At 40.1% G+C, this 20,420-nt stretch overlaps 1 protein-coding gene across 1 annotated transcript; it reads left to right on the top strand.

The window, feature by feature from the left end:
- Window positions 1–9,700: 9,700 nt before the first annotated feature.
- Window positions 9,701–18,823, top strand: LOC110088674 (olfactory receptor 5V1-like). Its single transcript, XM_078389813.1, has one exon. It carries the CDS (start codon window positions 16,729–16,731, stop codon window positions 17,659–17,661), a length of 933 nt encoding a protein of 310 aa, XP_078245939.1. The 5' UTR covers window positions 9,701–16,728; the 3' UTR covers window positions 17,662–18,823.
- The last annotated feature ends 1,597 nt before the right edge of the window (window positions 18,824–20,420 follow it).

Below are 20,420 nucleotides of genomic sequence, written 5' to 3'. Positions count from 1 at the left end.
TTGATGCAAAACTGAATATTGTGACTACTGCTGGGAGATGCTGATAGTCGACTCTTGTGAACTCCCCAACACCTAAATTTATGGCCTCAATGAAAAAAATTCCACTGAGATATAAATACTTGAACTTCTGTTGCTCTTAGTCATTGGAGAAGCAGACATTTTTCATATACGTTTTCTGAAAAAGCACAGTTCATGTTTTATATAGACTTTTTAAGACATGCAAATGAAATCATAAAATAACTTAATTTTATTCTTGTCGCTACATAATTGTGGGCAGCATTAATCCAGGATGAACCGACATATAGGCAAGGATGTATGATCAAATGTTTCTAAAATTATGTCAGCTTTTAGCTTGAAGGTAACTTAAATCTAATTGCAGTTGCTAGCAGTGTTAACTATGTGGCCAGGTGGATGGAAGAGCTGGCCCAAGATATTTTGCTGCTTGAGGCAGAACAGCAGTGGAATTCCCATCTAAATGAAGGTGTGCAATGTAGGATCAATACCAAGATAGAAATGTGCACATTCATCTTCCTTGCCCGCCCAGGAAGACAACAGTAATATATTCCACATAGAGGGTTCTGGCAATTATAGTACCTTCCCAAAACCCAGCTTAAAAAAAAAGGTTTTGTGTTGTCACATACTCTTGTATGAATGATTGCAGAGTTGCAGCTGTGTTTTTTCTTCTTCAACATTTCATATTATTACCCATGTATTCATCCACATAATTCAGCAGTAGAAAGGTTCCAACTTTGTACAATCTTCTGTTGTTGTTGTTGATAAAAACCCCAGATTCATCAATCTGATGCAAAAGACATTTATGATGAATTAATTAGTTAGGCCTGTAGGAAAATGTTAATTGTCATTTAAAATTTTAAGAAGTCAAAATAAAAAAACCTGAAGTGGTTTGCAAGAGCCAAAACCAACAAAATACTGTAAAAGCAGTTACAGTGGTTCCTCAACTTACAAACTTAATTGGTTCCGGAATTCCGGTCATATCTCGAAATGGTCGTAAGTGGAAGCACCATTTCCCATAGGGAAGCATTGAAATGCAATTAATCCATTCTACCCGAAGAAAAAATCACCAAAAAACAAACAAACAAAAAAACAAAAAAACACTGCAAGACACATCGGAAACATGATTAATCTGTTCCGGCCAAAGGAGGGGGGGGGGGGAGCAAACTGTGCAAGACCCTTTGGAAATGCAAAAAAAGCAAAGCAAAAGCAAACAAACTGTGCAAGACCCATCAGAAACACAATTAATCAGTTCCTGCCAAAGGGGGAAAGAAAGAAAAGCAAACAAACCATGAAAGACCTTTTAAATGCAAAAAAGGCAAAGGAAAAAGCAAAGAAACCGTGCAAGACCCATCGGAAATGCAATTAATCTGTTCCGGCTGAAGAAAAAAAAGAAAAAGAAAAGCAAACACACCATGCAAGACCCTTCATAAATCCAAAAAAAGAAAAGCAAAATACTTTATGAAAGGGACAGGGAGACCTTTAGTTGGTTCAATGTTTATTAAACAATTTGGAATCTCAGTCTACAGAAATTCACTCTATAATTTCTAGGTAGGCAACACCCCAGAGCAAAAAGAATCATCTATAAGGAAATCCTAATTCAGCTTTTGTCCACCTTAATATAACTAGCATTGCTCAGAATGCTTCAGAGGATCTCAAGTATTTGCAGGGAAATTCAAGGAATCCTGCATTTCACAAGGCCATACATTTACAGTAGTATTAACCCTTTTAAAAAGAGGCAAATCTCTACTATATTGGATAAGGAAGAAACATACTACCAGTATATACAGTACTTTTTTTAAAAAAACCACTGAAATGCATTGTATATTATCACAAGTTAGTCGTCGTTTAGTTGTTTAGTCGTGTCTGACTCTTTGTGACCCCATGGACCAGAGCACGCCAGGCCCTCCTATCTTCCACTGCCTCCTGGAGTTGTGTCAATTTCATGTTGGTTGCTTCGCAGACACTGTCCAGCCATCTCATCCTCGGTCGTCCCCTTCTCCTCTTGCCGTCACACTTTCCTAACATCAAGGTCTTTTCCAAGGAGTCTTCTCTTCTCATGCGATGGCCAAAGTATTGGAGCCTCAGCTTCAGGATCTCTCCTTCCAGTGAGCACTCAGGGTTGATTTCCTTTAGAATTGATAGGTTTGTTCTCCTTGCAGTCCAGGGGACTCTCAAGAGCCTCCTCCAGCACCACAATTCAAAGGCATCAGTTCTTCGGCGGTCTGCTTTTTTATGGTCCAGCTTTCACTTAAAGAAAGCAGACCGCCGAAGAATTGATACCTTTGAATTGTGGTGCTGGAGGAGGCTCTTATCACAAGTTATGTACCTACTAATAAGAGTTTATTAATATTTATTGTTGGTTTTCAAGAAGGTGTATTTGTTGAAATCCATTGAGAAGCTGAATATAGTTCAGTCAGTTCCATACGCAACATGAAATTGAAGTCCCTTTTTCTTGTTGTTTTCTTGGTTATTTTTTGGAGCTACCTCCTGGAATGGAGAGCAAGAAGAAGAGAGGAGAAAATTGTTATCTGTGACATTCTTGTGTATACTGTACATTGTAGAGATGGTTTAATTTTTAGGAGCAGACTTTCCTTAAGAATACCATCTTAATCCTCCTTCCTCTTCTTTCAGTTGCCTCTTTAAAATCATAGCTTGCCAACGTTAAGCTTTTCAAATGCAACTCCCAGAATCTCCCAGCTGGCAGTAGAATGTTGAGAGTTCATTCCAAAAAGGCTTTTTTTGAACAGATGCTTCCTCAAGAATAAGAGGTCTCCTAGACCTAGAGTGAAAGCCCAGCTATCCATGTGGCTGTAACTGGGTTTCAGGTAGAAATCCAGCAGCTCAGCAACATAAGTCTCAGCTTTGGGACTGTAAAGCTGTTGGGAACAACATTTATCTAGAATTTCAGACACAGACCCTCTATTCCTTGTATCTTGACCGCTATTGTGACTCTCCCACTGTTTATGACCCTGGACTGCCTTGATTTTACTTATTGGAATCTACCTGACTATCTGTTGTCTACAACTAAACTGGTTAGAACCAGCATTGTTATTTATTTTGGCATTGGATATACCTTACTGGATATATCTGTTTTCATAGTAGGCTTCTGTTTCTATACCAAGCTTTCCTTCCCTTGATTTTCCTTGCCTGAATAATTTGTTTATGGAACAGTTCCTTGCTACTGGAGTGTTCTCAACAAAAGTCTGTTTTGTGCTTGTAGGCCCCAGCAATAGAGGGTACTGCAGGGTAGGGTTGCCAGACATCTGGCAAAAGGAGGACATGTCCTCCTTTTTAGCCTAATGTCCTCCATCCAGCAGGCAAAGCTAAAAACCTTTTAAATACCTGGCTTTAGTAATATTTTATTATACATACAACACACCACGAGTGAGAGGAAATGGGCAAAACAAAAGGAGAGAGGAGAGAGAGAGAGCAGCGGCCGGAGAAGGGCAGGATCTTTTTTTTTTTAAGAGAGAAAAAAAGTTTGTGGGTTTGCCTGGAGGTATTCGAGCGAGCAGCAGGAGTCGAGTAAGGAGAGACGATGGCAGTGGCTAGAAAATATTGAGGAAGGCTGGCACAGAAGAAGTGAAGCTGCAGGGAAGGGGGGCCAGAGCAAGAGCGGGGCTCCGCACCAGGCACCTGCCAGAGATAGAAGGAGAGGGAGGGAGAAGAGGCGGCAGCTGCCACTGCCAATGCCACAGCAAAAGGAGGAGGGAAAGAAAGGGGAACCTTCTCACAGAGCTTGTCTCGGCACAAGCTAAGGAGCAACAACAGCAGGCATCAGGATATGTCATATAATTAATAAAGATTATAAGGTAATAATTGTACAATTGGCTGTTTAAATAATGTTTTTGGTAGTTTGGTAAAAAGCCTCCATTGAATTTATTTTTATCTTTAACATGACTGTTTCTTGGTTGGTTCACTAAAAGATATTTATTGGCAGCAGTTGTAATAAAATTGTATTGATTACGGGTTTAATCTGGAATGATTCAAATGAGACATTCAAGACGTCCTCCTCTGTCCTCTTTTTTGTCTTTCTATGGCCTCCTTTTGGTACCCATGTATCTGGCAACCCTACTGTAGGGTGATTGGTTCCACTATGAAGCCGCTGTAACCATGGAAATATTTCTTTTTCTAATATTCAACCATAACATGCCTTCATGTAGTTTTTTGACATGTTGCATCTAGTCTTGCTCTCTGAGGCAGCAGGGCCAAACCTTTGCCTCCTTCTGTGTGGCAAGCCTGCAACTATTTGAGGAGTACTGTCATTTCTTCTAACAGTTTCTTTTTCTCCACATCAGTGACTGAAATCCTGTTGTTTAGAAAGTCACAGCTAGAGTTTTTATTTATTTGAAATATTTTTACTCCGCCTTTCTCCTTGAAAAGAACCCTATGCAGTTTTCATCATTAAAATACAATGGTTAAAAGCTAAGTAATTATATAAATATTTTAAAAGAATCCAACAAATAACCACAGTAAAAATGGTAAACAAAATGAACACCAAAAACAGATTCAAAGCAGCAAGGCACAACACGCCATTTAAAATCTCTCCCAGATAGTCATTTGAATCAGTGAAACGTACAGAGGAGTTGATTCACCAAATTCTCACTAATTAATAGACATACTGGAATGCAATTTACTATGCAAAGCAAGAGGATTTTCAAGAATTTTCAGATGATGGGAATAATTACTTTCCCACTTTTTATCTAAACATATACAAGCAGACACTTATCACACATTTGGTTCACAAGGCAGCAACCTGCTAACCTGAACCTCCATCAGAACATCTCTGATGATTTGGCCCCAAAACATCAGCTGAAATCCTGCTTTAGAACTCCACTGTGTCATCGCCCAGTGATTTTAATCTTTATTTTAACTTAATTTAAAACTTCCTATTCCCCCCACCCCTTTCAAACCCTTTGACCTGGGGAAGCCTTTGAGAGCTTCAGAATGTAAGGGAGGGGGCCAGCCTTTAATACTGGAAAATTACCACTGGCGGTCTTGCCACCACCTAGGGGCAATTTTCCAATGTTAAATGCTCCCCCCCCCACCATCCCAATGCTCCCAAAGGCTTCCCCAAGGCAAAGAAAACTCCAGAGATCCTTAGAACCTGAAAGGGGAGATAGGAAATTCTAAATTAAAACTGTAAAGATAAATGTTGCCAGGTGATGATATCATCACCATTTGTACTTGGTCGAGTTATCCAACAAGATTTCACCCAGTAATTACAATCATGTGCATAACCAGGCCACTGCACAGGATTCCATCCTGGGCTGATGCTTCAACTTTGGACTCTTCCTTCCCCCCCAAAAAACACAGCACTGTATGTACATACACTCCGCTTGCATATATAGTGGTGCCTAGCTAGACGATAATCCATTCCACTGAAATCGCTGTTTAGTGAAATCATTATCTAGTGAAAAGCATTTCCCCATTGGAATGCATTGAAACCTGTTTAATGCGTTCCAATGGGGAAGAATTGTCGTTGTCTAGCGAAGAATAGTTGTCTTGCGAAGCTTAGGTCCCGAAGGCACCTGTTTTGTGAGTGTGGAGGAAGCTGTCAAAATCATTGTCTAGCGATAATCGGTTTGCGAAGCAGGGACCAAACATTGTCCAGCGAAATTCCCCCATAGGAATCACTGTTTTGCGAATCGCTATAGCAATCGCAAAAAATCAATGTCTAGCGAAAAAACTGTCATGCAGGGTAACTGTCTAGCGAGGCACCACTGTACACAGAACATTCCAGCTCTTAGTCTCTCCCATGAATGAGAAAGATGACAATGTGGCAAGGCCTATGCAAGGAGTGCTCTTGCTGTCTGCCATGCATGTGCAAAACTGATTTCCTCCAAGACCCACTGAGGTCAGAGACAAAAGGATAGCATGAAGGGTCACCCATCAAATAACTGGCACTTGTCTTGTCTGTCTCATTTTGGAACGAATGCTCCCTGTTTCATTTTCCAGTATTCTTTGCTCCCACAATGGAGAGAACAACATCGAAGACATGGAACTAGATTGCTCAGAACTGGTTCCATTGATCTTTAGTTATCCAGGTGTTCTTCTGAGTAGACCTGTATAAATTTAATTTAATTTAATTTAATTTTTCTTCTTTTCATTCTGGCCTGCTTTTCATTATTACAGAGTTTGGAAATAATATTAATGTCTTAATCTTGCTTTCTTTAAATTGTCATTAACAGTTGCTCAACAATGTTAGCGTTAATGTTAATCTTCAGGAGGACTGACAACTATTGGAGCGAAAAGCAAGACATGAACAAGTTTCGACCTGCTAATAGTATGCCTGCTAAGTAACGGAGACCAGGCCAACTGGAAGAAGAAGGATGGTGAAGGAGGAGGAGATCTCTTGATCCAGTTCCAGCTCACGATGAGTCATTAGTGCTGTGTCTCATTCCCGCCCTACTGTTGCCTTGTTGCCTACTTGATGCTGGAAGGAGGCAGCGTGTGTGAGAGAACTGGAGCAGCCACTTACACATCGTTCAAAGAAAGACAAAAGACAGCATATAAGTACAGATATGAGTGTGCATGTACCAATATGTGCTTTACTTTTTAAACAGTCATTTAAAGATGAGTGAGTTTGGTTTCTGGCTGCCCAGCCAGAGGTTGAGCACACAATTCTCCGCTGCACCTCCTATGAGTAGAGCCAGCCTGTGCAGCTTTGGAGAAGCTGCACAATCCCAGAATACTCCCAGAAGAAGGGAATGATAAATAACCTCTGAGTATTCTGTACCTGGAAACGCCTGAAACGGGTCGCCATAGGTCAGAATTGACTTGACAGCACATGATTATTAAACAGAATTAACAGTGCGTCTCAAGTGAAGAAGACTGTGACTAGGTGACCTTATATCCCTGCTATGTCTGCTGTCCAGGTCCTCACTGTGGATGGCCACCTTCAAAGTCTCGGATCTCACAGTTCTTTCATCTTCAGATCTGATTTGGAATAGACAGCTCTTCAGATGGAGAGCACCTTGGACATGAGGGATTGTTCTCCCTTGAAGAGAACATGTGGCTACCCTAGAAAGCAGTGTGGCTCCCCATTGATAGGAGACTTTTACACCTTATAAGGGCTCTTTATACGAAAATGAACCTGCAAGTCAGAGCAGGAGTCAATCAGACTTTAACTAATAAGATTTCCACTTTTCAAGGAGTATGCCAGGGTTGCATTTTGGCCCCATTCCTTTTTAATTTTTATGTTAATGACATAGTTCCATTTATGTCCAATCTGGAATTCCATATGCCCAAAATATTAGTTAGAGCTGTAAATGTGCTCCTCTATGCAGACGGCATGATTTTAATGTCTACAACACCAGTTAGTCTGTGTCGGCAACTGAGGAAGTTCAGTGAATATTGTCAGCTTAACGATTTAGTTATTAATAACAGTACATCAAAAGTTGTTGTCTTTGATAAGAAAAGGAAACAACATAAGTGGTTCATAGGGGCAAAAGAAATAGAACAGACTGGAACCTATTATTATCTTGGCACAGTTTTCTCTGCAACAGGATCTTGGTCACATCAGATAAAGAGGAATGAAGCGAAAGCTTTAATAGCAGTTACATAACTCTGAACAAGCTACCCCGGGTCCCTCCAACCAGTTATAAAAGTATTTAAGGGAAAGGTACTGCCAATGCTAGTCTTTGGTGCAGAAATATGGGGCCTTGGTGTTAATAAGAAAATAGAAAAAGTTCAGAACAAATTTATAAGGGGAAACTTGGGTGTGTCAAGACGTTTGCCTGCTTATGTTATTAGAGCAGAACTTGGTTTGGCATCTGTATCTGATATATTTAACTATTGGATTAAGCTATGCCAGATGTGTGATGACAGGTTACCCAAGATGTGTTTAATTGAACAAATTTCTAACCTACAATAAAATCCTGGTTTGTGAATTTTTCCCAAATGCTCTCTAATAAGGGCTTGAGTGTTGAGGCCATTAGTTTAAGTAACTCTAACAGCAAAAATGCATTCAAACAAAGAGTGTTTGACATCAGAGACCAAACAGATATGGCGGCCTTATCTTCAGTGCAATCTATAAAATGGCTAGTGAGGTCTAAAATCATTTTTCAGGTAGAAAAATACATGCTCTTTCCAATGAAAAAAATGTATTCGTATGGCACTTACCTGCCTACGTTTTGAGCTAATGGATACAAGGATGTTAAAAGGCCAATGCCAATACCAACACCCTATTTGGAGCATCAGGGGGAGGGGGCTGGGGCTGATGACAGTAATTTGACTTATTTACTGCAAGGGGGTAACCCCCATTTAACTCATAAAGTGATTTTTTTTCTGTAAAAGCAGCAATCCTGAGGAAACAAGAAGTTGGTAAGGGATCTGTTTAGTTGAGGTATGGCACTAAAGGCTTCAGCAGTATGTGGACCGAGAACTCTGAGAAGTAGAAGCTAGATTTTGAAAGGGCAGAGGAACTAGAGACCAAATTGCTAACATGTGCTGGATTATGGAGAAAGCCAGAGAGTTTCAGAAAAACAGCTACCGTACTTCTGCTTTGGACTGTGTGGATGACAGCAAACTATGGTAAGTCCTTAAAGAAATAGGAGTGCCTGACCACCTTATCTATCTCCTGAGAAACGTATATGTGGGACAGGAAGCAACAGTTAGAACTGGATATGGAACAACTGATTGGTTCAAAATTGGGCAAGGAGTATGACAAGGCTGTATATTGTCTCCCTGCTTATTTAACTTATATGCAGAATATATCATGTAAAAGGCGGGATTGGATGAATTCCAAGCTGGAATTAAGATTGCTGGAAGAAATATCAACAACTTCCAATATGCAGATGATACCACTCTGATGGCAGAAAGTGAGGAGGAATTAAAGAACCTCATAATGAGGGTGAAAGAGGAGAGGGCAAAAAACAGTCTGAAGCTCAACATCAAAAAAAACTAAGATCATGGCCACTGGTCCCATCACCTCCTGGCAAATAGAAGGGGAAGATATGGAGGCAGTGACAGATTTTACTTTCTTGGACTCCGTGATCACTGCGGATGGGGAAACAGCCAAGAAATTAAAAGATGCCTGCTTCTTGGGAGGAAAGCGATGACAAACCTAGACAAGGGGGTAACCCCCATTTAACTGGATGTCAGACAATAGATGACAAGACTCAAGAAGGTGTGGAGGAAGCAAGACAACATGAGACACCTGCAAAAAAGGTGGAAGAAGAAAAAATGGCCGACACACAGCCATTAAACCTCCCCTTAAAAAGTCATTCCAGATCTCCCCAGTGGTTAAAACTCTGAGTGTGGGAGAGGTTAAAAGGCTCCCAGAGCAGGTATAGGGTGGCTTTTGTTGTCCTTTCATTCCCATCTCAAATTATTTTGGTTGTTGGTTCATCCATTTTAACTCCAGTGAGTATATGCAAGCAAATCATTACAAAAACGGAGCAGCTCAAAAGAAAAATAAAGTAAATCTGGAACTTTTATTAAAAATTACAGCAGGCCAGCAACTGAGAAACATGTAAAAATAATGGAAGCTAAACCAATCAGTATAATAGGAATTATACTGAGCTATTAATAAAAGAAATAAAACTATAAAATAGTAGTACTGTCAAAATTGTAGAACAGCAATTGAAATATTGCTGGAATCTTTAAATCACACCCATCCTGAAAGATTTGCTTCTAAATTATAGCAATCTCTTTAGCACCCATCGAACACTCTCCTGTCCACTTTGTTAAAAGTGTTCTAATTTCCAACTGTCCTCTAAAGATGTAGCATATAATAAAAGTCAAGAAAAATATATATCTGCTAATCAGGGTGAATGAGAAGTACTAATTTACGGTAACAGTTAATGGAACATTCAGTGCAACAAACTAAGAATTTGCCTATCTAAGTTAATGTAAATGCATTGATGCTTCTGTCTCATTAATAACTATCGAAATGGATCAAGGTTTTAAACTAACATTCAAATCTCTGCTTCTTAAGTAAGAGGGGAAGTTTTGGTGGGGAGCATGGGGCTGAATGGAAGCCAAAGTGTGGGTGGGGACAGCACACAGTGTAAAGGAAAGCCATGAGAAGCAGTGGCTAGAGAAGACAGTGCTGGTAAGGCAAAACAAAAGCAGGAGCTCGTAGTTTGAAGCTTCTCAATTACATTTATAAAACATCAAGGCAAGAGCACTACACTGTTGGCTCATACACATGTTGCTGTTCATTGTGATCTGTGTATCTTTGTCTTGTAAATCTGGAAAGAAGTGCTTGTTAATATTACTAAAGACTTAAAATTAAGTTATACAACAGTGCTTAAATAGCCTAGTTGGCTTAGAGTGTGATTGAAGGCCAATATAGGTCAGATTTTGGACCACTTATGGCACCGTCAGGTTCAAGCTGTTTTCTAGTAACTACACAAGGTGTATGGAGTCACAAAGCAGCCTGACCCTGCTGCATGTCCGATTCAGACCTTTTTGGTTCAGTGGCAGGGCTGCTCGGTTTTTGGAACTGGGCTGGTGCAATGGGGACCAGATCATATGTGCATGGAAGGATTGCTTTAAAGGAGGTCATAGCTAGCTAAGGGACCCTTTTCAGTATAATGCAACACAGTTCTGGTCCTGCTCTGTTTGCAATCTAAATTTAGTCTTTTAAAAAATAAGCTGAAATAATTAGCATGGGAATGGCTAGACATGTGAACTTGCTTTACAAACCCCACACTATACTGCCATATTCACTAGTGCAGATGGAATGTAGGGGACGTACTTTCAGTAAATATACCTTTCCCACAAAACATAGAAGCTTGTTCTGGCTATTTCTTACATTGGAAGCAATGATTGGTGAATGTTAGGAACCATGTCTTGTAACTCTCTGTTGCCACCCTGTCGCTGGGTTGTTTGAGGCTGCAACATCATCTTGAGCTCTTTTAAAAAGGAGATGGATACTGCTGTAATAAGTAAACTGGCTAGAATACTGTTGGCATATGTTGCATGCAGAGCTTTAGTCACAGAAACAGATGTATGGCAAAATGACCAGTCATATGCCAGGTACATACTTGACCACATGACCGGTGTGTGACTGGCACCTTGCAAAATAACTATTTCCACAGCTGTCACTCTGTGACAGATAAATTCCAGCAAGATTCTGGCCATTGTTATTTTATGAAAATGTGTGTTACATGGTTCTGAAGTAGCAAATTCCAATTAAGACAGGAATCAGATTAAGATTACTTTTTTTAATCTGACCAGCAGCATTTTGGAATATTATTCTTGCAGTGTGGAAAGAGGAAGAGCGCTATATTAGAAGGCAGTATATATTTTGGTTGATGTAGTTTTTGTCAGAAATGAGTTTAATGCATCACTTCTTTATACAGTACTTCTTAAAACTGTAAATTCCACTGTCAAACTGAAACACAAACAGTGGTAAGGAGAACAGCTCTTAGTCACATTTTCTTTATTGAGAAGAATAAACCAAAACCCACACACCCACACTTGTATTTTTGATGTTTTAATATTAGATGTGTGACTGGAAGATTTAAGAAGTGCTTCAGAAGAATAAGATGCAAACTTTCAGTGTATCCTAGGTTGAAGTATAATTGCAGGAGAGTACTGTTACTTAGAATATATCCTCCTAACCCAGATTTCAAAATAAAATCCATTTGGTATCCTGAGCAGCAGCTTCATCATTATTCATTGTAACTGAATAAATCTCACTGTAAGTGTCTTTCAAGTGAAACAGCTGATTTTAAATGTGGTCAAGGTTTCATTTTGAATGCAGCAAAGGCAACATCAATTATATTCTCTGGATGCTGGATAAACTATTTTCATATAATGTTTGCTGTTTTTCTCTTTCTTAAAAACAAGACATCATTCTTACTGTTTAATTCTATATATATTTATTCAGAAGTAAGCCCCACTGAGTTCAGTGAAACTTACTAACCAGGTAAGTGTGTGTAGGATTGCAACTTTAATTGCCTTTTCTTTGCATGTGTTCCCGAGATGCTCCTTTGAATACAATATGTCCCACAGGCCTTTGATAGATTGTTAAATATTCCTCCCTAAATTGATCTATAGGAGTCTGAGAGGAAGCAATGCTGTTGTTAATTGGAAATAGACCAACTGCAGGTGGGTACCATATCTTTTCTTAAAAGTACTTTGAATTCTGAAATGGATAAATTACAGCATCTTGTGTGTAGAGTTCTGGAACCTTAAGATTCATTCTTCCTAGAGGCAGGCTGTCAGAAATGAAACATATAACTCCGAAATTGTGTTTAATCCATTTGTAAAAGAGGGTAAGTATTTGCATTATGCTGAGTGTGAGTTCACACATTGGCTTATCATACAATAAACGCAAGATTGTAATCACTTGCGTATGTGATACATCCATCACCAACGCAACAGGCAGAACATTCATGTCATTTGACATTATTTCAAACACAGTAGGTTACAGTGAACATTGTTACTCATCTGTGACTTACAGATCAAATAATGTGAATGAATGTGTGGACCAATAGACACTTTTCGTACTTTACTTGAAAGCATATGTGAAATATAGTGGTGAGTCTGTCCATCTAATTGTAGTGAATGAGTCTATTACTATGGTTTGTTTAAGGTCTTACCTGAGTGAAGTCAGGCTTTTTATCAAAGAAAGCATATTATTACTCAATTGACAGCCAAAGTTTCCTGAACATTCAATTTCTCTTCACTGGTAGAGAAGGTTAGTGCTCTGCAGGGCGTGCAGGAGAGAAATAACAACTGCTTGAGATCTGAGAGTTTTTAGCTCAAATTAATTTGTTCCACTCCCTGTCTGCCATTCTTTCCTCCCTTTCTTCCTTTCTGGAGCTGAGAGCAGCATATAGGTTCTCTCCACCTCCATGGGTACACATAGGGAGGTTGGCTAGGCTAAGAGAAAGTGGCTAGCCAAAAACCGTCCAGGAAAATTTATGGCTGCATCATACGGGGTCATCCTTCCCAGGTCCTGATCCATATAACAATCTAAGTACAGTACTGGAAGCTAAGATGCAATCTTAAGTTGGTCTCTGATGATCTGCTACCAAATGGAGTTTACTGTGTGCTGTTTGCCTCTGCTTATGCTTTGCTGATATGATTAAAAAATAAAGCAAATTGTACAAAAATGCCAGAAACTGGTAGTACCCTTTCTAAAGCTGGTAGCATTTTTTTTGATCATCTGACCATGCAGAAGTGGAAAGCACCAGGTGTATGGAGCGTAGTCTTCCACAGTGGTGGCCCCTGATCTGAGCAGGGGGAGGCACCTCATCTTGCCATTGTGGGATAAGGAATCCTGCTCTGATCACAGGCAACCTGTTTCTTCAACCCTTATTTAGTCCAATCTGTTGAAGTCCTTTTGATCTGTCAGCATGGGATTACTAACAAAATAGAAGCGAGAGGTGCTCTAGCATTCAGACATGCCTGTTTTGATATGAAAAGCAGCCGCTCGGTTTACAAGAACAGAGTGAAATGATCTTGCATTGAGTTTGCATTTAATGGGAGGTGAATAAACCAGTGCATTGCTAGTCAGTCACTGTCCAGATTTGTCAGATGCTTGCTTTTTTAGAAGCTTCTCAAAGCAAGCAAGCAAAAAAAAAAAGTCTTACCCTGTCTGATGCCTTCCAGATGCATTAGATTACAAATCTCATAATTCCCAGACCAAATGATCATTGACTGTGCTGGCTAGACATGATGGAAGTTGTCATCCATGAAACACATCTGGAGGAACCCGGGTCAGCTAAAGCTAGAAGACTGGACCGAAATTAAAGATCCATCTGGCCATAACATTAGCTCCATTCATTGTCTGCCATTCTTTCCTCCCTTTCACAAGGGCAAGGGGCAGTTCAGCAAATAATGAATGAGCCCACTCAGAAAAGTACAATGTAGTGTGTTTCATGGAAAGGATGGGCAGGCAAATGGGCTCACACTGAGGACCAAATTGAATTTTACAACATCTTTATTCCAATACCTTTTTCTGAAAGCAACTGTGGGTGCTTTGGTGTTGGGGTAGAGACAGAATTGGGACTGAAGCTATAGAGCAGAGGGAAGTTGTGCAGATGTATATATTTAAAATACAACCACCAGCAGCCTGATTTACTTCCAGCATAGATCTCTCTGCACCGAGTGTAGTGTGCTGTTTTGTTTTGTTCTCATCTTAGCCTCAGCTAGCATGCTTCTTGAGGAGGGGGAAGAGGAAGCTCCATCTTCTCTGCCCTCCATCTGTGTTTCCTTTGCCTATTCCAGCTCCTACTGAAATACACCCACCGAATACTATTGGCTGTCAACTATCTATTCTCAGAAGTTTCCCAAAGGCATCTTCGCTGATAGTGCTACAGTATTCACTGAAACCAGGTCAAACTCACACGTTCTTGGAAGTGAGAATTTCCTGATAAGTACTGGGGGGGGGGGATTGGTTTGGCACTGGCACAAGATTTTCTCATTTTCTGTATCTAATTACCTTGCTTAGTTTTCCAACTGGTCACTGGGAAGTAAACATGGGCTCCACTTACAAATATGATGGCTCAGGAATAAAGCTGCCAGGGAATTGTTTTTATGGAACACTAACATGCTCTCGGGTTCTAATGATGTGCTCATCTCTATTGCCTTGTCCGACCATTAAAATACAGAGAAATGACCCTGAATCTCTTGATTAGAGGCACTGGGCTTTAAAGCTCCCCTGGAAGATCATTCAGAAAATTCAATGACAGTGCCTTGATTCAAAGCACAAGATCAAGCAGGATGATCCATTCAAGGGGCAAATTCACACCTATGGTTAGATCTCTGAGTGAGCTACAGCTTATTGGAAAGAGTTTCTGACCATCAATTGCTTAATATAGTAGCAATTATAACACAACTTTTCACATCTAAATTATGCCAATGTCATGAAAAAAACTTTTGTAACCAAGAATCAACTTTAAACAACTGACTTCTATCTCACACTGCTATATAGTTTTCTAATTCCATTCCAGTTCAATTGGCATAAAAGAAGCCTATGTGTGTATCTTAATGGAGAAGGCACATTCAACATTCACAGCTCTAGTATAGGATTTGGGACATGGTGAATCTTGTAGATCTGATTTACTCCTCTGTGAGAAAATGTAGGGTTAATCTACACATAAGCTGTAAGAAGCCGTAGGAATGTTTTATTTGGAATAAACAAAATAATTTCTCATGAAGATGTCCAACTGGATGTTGTATCTAAAGAACAGCAATAAATTTCAGCTACTAAAAGCTTATCTTGATTTAGTAGAAATTACATTTTTATGAGGGAAATATGCACCCAGTAGAACAGAAGGGAGGAAAAAAATCCTGTAAAATTAGATCACCTTAAGTGCAGTGTAAGGACAAACAAGGTGAGACAAGAATTTAGTGTCTGTGGTACTTGAAAATTATTTATGAAGCAAGATTTTTTAAAAAAATTAATCTTACTCAAAGATGTGGAAAGAAACTAAGTTATCTTTCTGTACAGGTGACAGGAAAAGTTGGTATTTGTTATTTTAGTTTATTTTATTTTGTCTTGCTTCAGAAGAGAAAATTAGCCATAAATTGTTTATTGCATGAAAACTAGTGCAACAAGAATGATTTAAATGCTTCCCATGGCCACTTTTTAAAATTAAAGTTTGTGAGATGCTACAGAATGGCAAATCCTCATTGAACAAATGAACGAAGGCATAGCTGCAGTTAGTGTTAATGAGGAAAACAAAGGCACTAACAACTGGGAAGAAACAGAACAACTGTTTCCTGTGCCTTATTCACACTCTATGCCCTGTTCCTTTTTGGCACAGCTAGAACTAGCAGATTTGGCTCCCAGGGAAGCAGCTCTGTGTCCCACTCATACTGTGAAGCGTGGGTGCAACTCCCCACCCCCCATGAGGAAGGAGGAAGAAAAGATGGTGTCGCCCTAAAACAGTGATTCTCAGCCTTGGGTTCTTGGATTAAAACTCTCCAAAGCCTTCACCACTAGTAGCTGCAATGGCCAGGATTTCTCAGATTGTTGTCCAAAAACATCTGAGGACCCAATGCTGGGAACTGCAGCTCTAAAACAAAATGGAAGTTCATGCTTTTAAAAAAAGGTAATACTGAATAGGTCCAGGACGAACTGCCATTTATTTTCCTACCACTCACTGGTAAATTAAGCACTTGATTTCTGTGTTTTCCATTTTGCTTCCCTGAGCCAAAACCCAAGTTGCTCTACACTATTTCTATCCCTGCCTTTTGGGAAATTTTGTGAGAAAGCTTTTCCTTATTGGAATTTCTCGTTGGCCTCTTCAGCTGGCCACACAGCACCCAGAGCCAAATGAGTGTGCTTCATTTTGTGACGGAACTCCAGAACGGGTGCATCAGATACCTTCAAACACAAATCAGTCAGGCTCTCCAACACGAACCTGTTTTCTGCCCTTAGGGAAAAGGAAGCTGTCTCATACTGAATCAGATTGTTATCAGTCCATCTAGTCCAGTCCATAGTTTCAGGTAGGATCCTTTTCTAGTCCTACCTGGAGATTCCATCCTGGTATTCCATGATGGTCTCCCATCCAAGTACAAACAAGATCTGCCCCCGGTGAGTTTACAAAATCAGTATGTTCAGAGTGACATGGGGGAAAATTGTATTGATTCAATTTGAAGATACTAAGGACCAGTTTGCATTTTGGGGGTTACTGTTGACCTTCAGTTGTGTACCCCTGTTGGTTTTGTACACATTGATTATCTCTCTTTGGGTGATTGCTCCTTCCTTCCTTTCTTTTTCTTTTCAGATACATCCCTGAACAAATGGAAAACCAAACCTTCATCAATGAATTGATTTTCCTTGGTTTTTCAAACCACCCTGACCTTCATGTTCTATTCTTTTTGGTATTCCTAGCCATTTATGCAATTACTCTAGTGGGCAATACCCTGATACTAATCTTGGTCCAAACTGATTTTACCCTTCATACACCCATGTACTATTTTTTGTGCAACCTGTCATTTGTAGACATCTGTTATACCTCCACTACAGTCCCTGTTATGCTGGCAAATTTCTTCCGGCCAAAGAAAACAATCTCCTATGGGGGATGCATCACCCAGCTGTTCTTCCTGATAACGTGTGCTGGAACAGAATGTGTATTACTGGCTATCATGGCTTATGACCGATATGTGGCTATTTGCAGCCCTTTACATTATTCTAGCATCATGAACCAAAGGGCTTGCATGAAGATGGCTGTATTTTCTTGGTTGTGTGGCTTGACAAACTCACTAGTGCACACCCTCCTCACATACTCCTTAATCATCTGCAAGTCTAATGAGCTTAGCCATTTCTTCTGTGATATCCCCCTGCTCCTGAAGCTCTCCTGCTCAGACACCTCCATCAATGAAGCTGTGCTTCATCTTGCCAGTGCTCTGATAGGACTCAGCCCTTGCCTGTTCATTCTGGTCTCTTATATCCGCATCATCAGCACCATCCTGAAGATCAACTCCTCCAGAGGCAGAACTAAAGCTTTCTCCACCTGTACCTCACATTTGATTGTGGTTGTTGTGTTCTACAGCATGGCCAACTTTAATTATAACAGGCCTAGTTCTGGGTACTCTCTGGATATCGATACATTGATTTCCTCACTGTATTGCATTGTCACGCCCATGTTAAATCCAATTATCTATAGCCTAAGGAATAAAGAAGTGAAAGCTGGCCTGGTGAGGATGGGCAAAAAGTATATCTCTTCACCCTAACTTTAAGCAGTAATAGGTATAATATCTTCAGTTCTTTAAGCATGACATGGCAAGAGCTGTATTCTCGAAGGCTTTCATGGCCGGGGTCTGATGTACAGAGTTCTGACTCCTGTCCTCTGAAAATGCCGGCCACAGAGACTGGTGAAACGTTAGGAAGAACAACCTTCAGAACATGGCCAAAGAGCCTTAAAGAACCCACAACAACCATGGCAAGAACTGTTTATCAGGGCCTGACTTTCCCCAGTGATAAGGATGGCCGGGCTATTTATATAGATTTGTCAGAGAAATATGTAGGTTTTAGGTGCCTAGGATTTTTGGGTCAATATAGTTTGAATAGTGGGTGTCTTCTTGGAAGTAGTACAAAAATTTGAACTGTATTAAGATAAGGTGACCAGGGCATAACCAAATGTAAACATTTGCTAGATGAGAAGAATCCCTGTAAGGATTTCACTCTTAATACAAACATGTTGCTCAGTATTTATCTGAAACATACAGTAGATTAGTCAAGAAAAACACGAATGTCACAAATAAAAATAAGATGTCCCTCTTAATATTTATTGCAGGAGCCTCTAGAATCAATGCTGCTGCTCAAAAACAGGTTTAAAATATTATGAGGTTGGAATGCAAATTTTTAACAGCATGAACAATCATCAACAATAATTTGCACTTTAATAATAAGCAAAATGTCATAGTTGAGCTGATTTTGATTAACATTTCGTTCTGAGTTTGGACACCAGCCAGGTGAAGCAACATGTTCCCCAAAGGGTAACTTCTCAAGGCTTAGTATGCTTTGATACTTCTTAAAATTTCATGAGAAGAGCAGGATCACTTGATCTTTCTTTGGCAAATGAGGATTTGTTTTCTTGCAGGAAGTTGTTGTTGTCTTAATATAAAAGTGTAATCTTCCATCTTCTGTCCACTATATAGCCCTAAGGGCTTGCCTCCTTTTTGGCTGCACAGTGGATAAACAACTGAGGTATAAATTAAAAAGCTCTGGGTTCAGATCCCACCTCTGTCATAAATTTAACTAGATGGCCTTGCGCAAGCTGATGTTCAGCTTCCCTTTCTTTCTGTCCTCCCTTCTGCAAAAACTGGGAAAAGAATAGTGGGCTACCTAACATGACTGTTGTGCTGATTGCAATGATCAAATGCACATGAAAGCCCCATGGACATTTCAAAATGTTACATAAATTATGGTTATTATCCTACAACTTGTATTGATCAGTCATTGATTGATGATGAGGCATCCTTCAGTCTCGAGAGACTATGGTAACATGCTCTGAATAGAGGACTTGGAACAGTGTCTAGTGTGGCTGAGAAGGCCAATTTGAGAGTGACAATCCCTTCCACACTGAAGACAGATACAATCTGTCCCCTGTCCAGCTCCCTGATTTTGCTGGTTTCGGGACTGCCTCTTTGCCTCTGCCTGCTGGACAAATATCTCTTCAAAATGGGAGAGGCATGCTGTACCACGTTTCCGCTGTACCTGAGGCTGAATGCTCAGATGTCAAGGTTTCCAATCTGTTGAAGTCCATTCCAAAGAGCTTCACATCCTGCTTGCAGATATCCTTGTATCACAGTTGTGGTCTCCCTCTGGGGCACTTTCCCTGCACGAATTCTCCATACAGGAGATCAGTCATTAATGGTGTGGAGACTCTGGTTACCACTGACATATCTTCTCTGCATAATTCATACATTTCAGTTTCAACCGCATCCGCTTCAATGGCTATAAAGTGACAGGGAATTTATGGGTGTTTCCTCTAAATGTTTAGTTACAATTGTTTGCAGCACAGAAATTAGTGGCTCATTTTTCAAAGGGCAGAAAAGTGGCAGTGTACCCTAACCCATTTCCAGAACGGGCTTTGAGAGGATATAGAATGCTGCTCTCCCTGGAGTTTCCTGTATCTTTGGAAAGGCCAGCTTTCTTGAAGGAGATTAAAGGAGAGATTGAGTGTCTTCTGCTGTGTCAAATATAGAAGAGGCAGAGGAACACAACTGTGAGCTGACGTCTAAATGCCAGTGGTTCAATTATAAGTAGAGTGCTTGAGTGCCCCCCAGGAAGGTCAATTGCAGGCTTCTCTGGCAATATCTCCACAACCTTGACTCGAGTGAAGGACCAAATTGTGTTGTGTATTGGCCTCTTCCAAGGGAGGAACATCCAAGGGCCTTGACACTGGAACAAGACAAGGTGCTTTCCAGCTCTTGGACTACAGTCATTTGAGAGCTGGAAAATGTGATGTCTTGGCAATAGAAAATTCATCCTTGAGGGAAACTGTGCAGATGGTACAACAGGATCTACTGTAATTACAGTGGAGGCAGTAATGAGAGAGGTTTTAGCTACATATTATTTGTTCACTAAGTGGGGAAAATTGGGGGCCTTTCCTTTCAATCTCAACGTCACTGTGGAAAGCCATCACCTGTGCATTCTGATTACATAAACTCAAGAAAGAAAGAGCAAGTTGTGGTGAAACATGCTCACATCTTTCTTTCTTTCTTTCTTTCTTTCTTTCTTTCTTTCTTTCTTTCTTTCTTTCTTTCTTTCTTTCTTTCTTTCTTTCTTTCTTTCTTTCTGGTGACTTTATTTTGCAAAGATTCACAATATTCAGTGTCATCAAGACACATTTCTGTTACTTTCAACTTACCACCAACCAATCTTCTTTCCTTCCCTCCCTCCCACCTATGTTCAGGGGCTGAGTGAAAATTCAGGAAGCGACATTTTAAAGTCCAGTTCCCACCTCACCTAACTCATTCCTCCATTT

This window comes from Pogona vitticeps, chromosome 3 (genome assembly GCF_051106095.1).
Source record: "Pogona vitticeps strain Pit_001003342236 chromosome 3, PviZW2.1, whole genome shotgun sequence".
NCBI lineage: Eukaryota > Metazoa > Chordata > Lepidosauria > Squamata > Agamidae > Pogona > Pogona vitticeps.
This window is presented reverse-complemented; position numbering and strand designations above follow the sequence as displayed.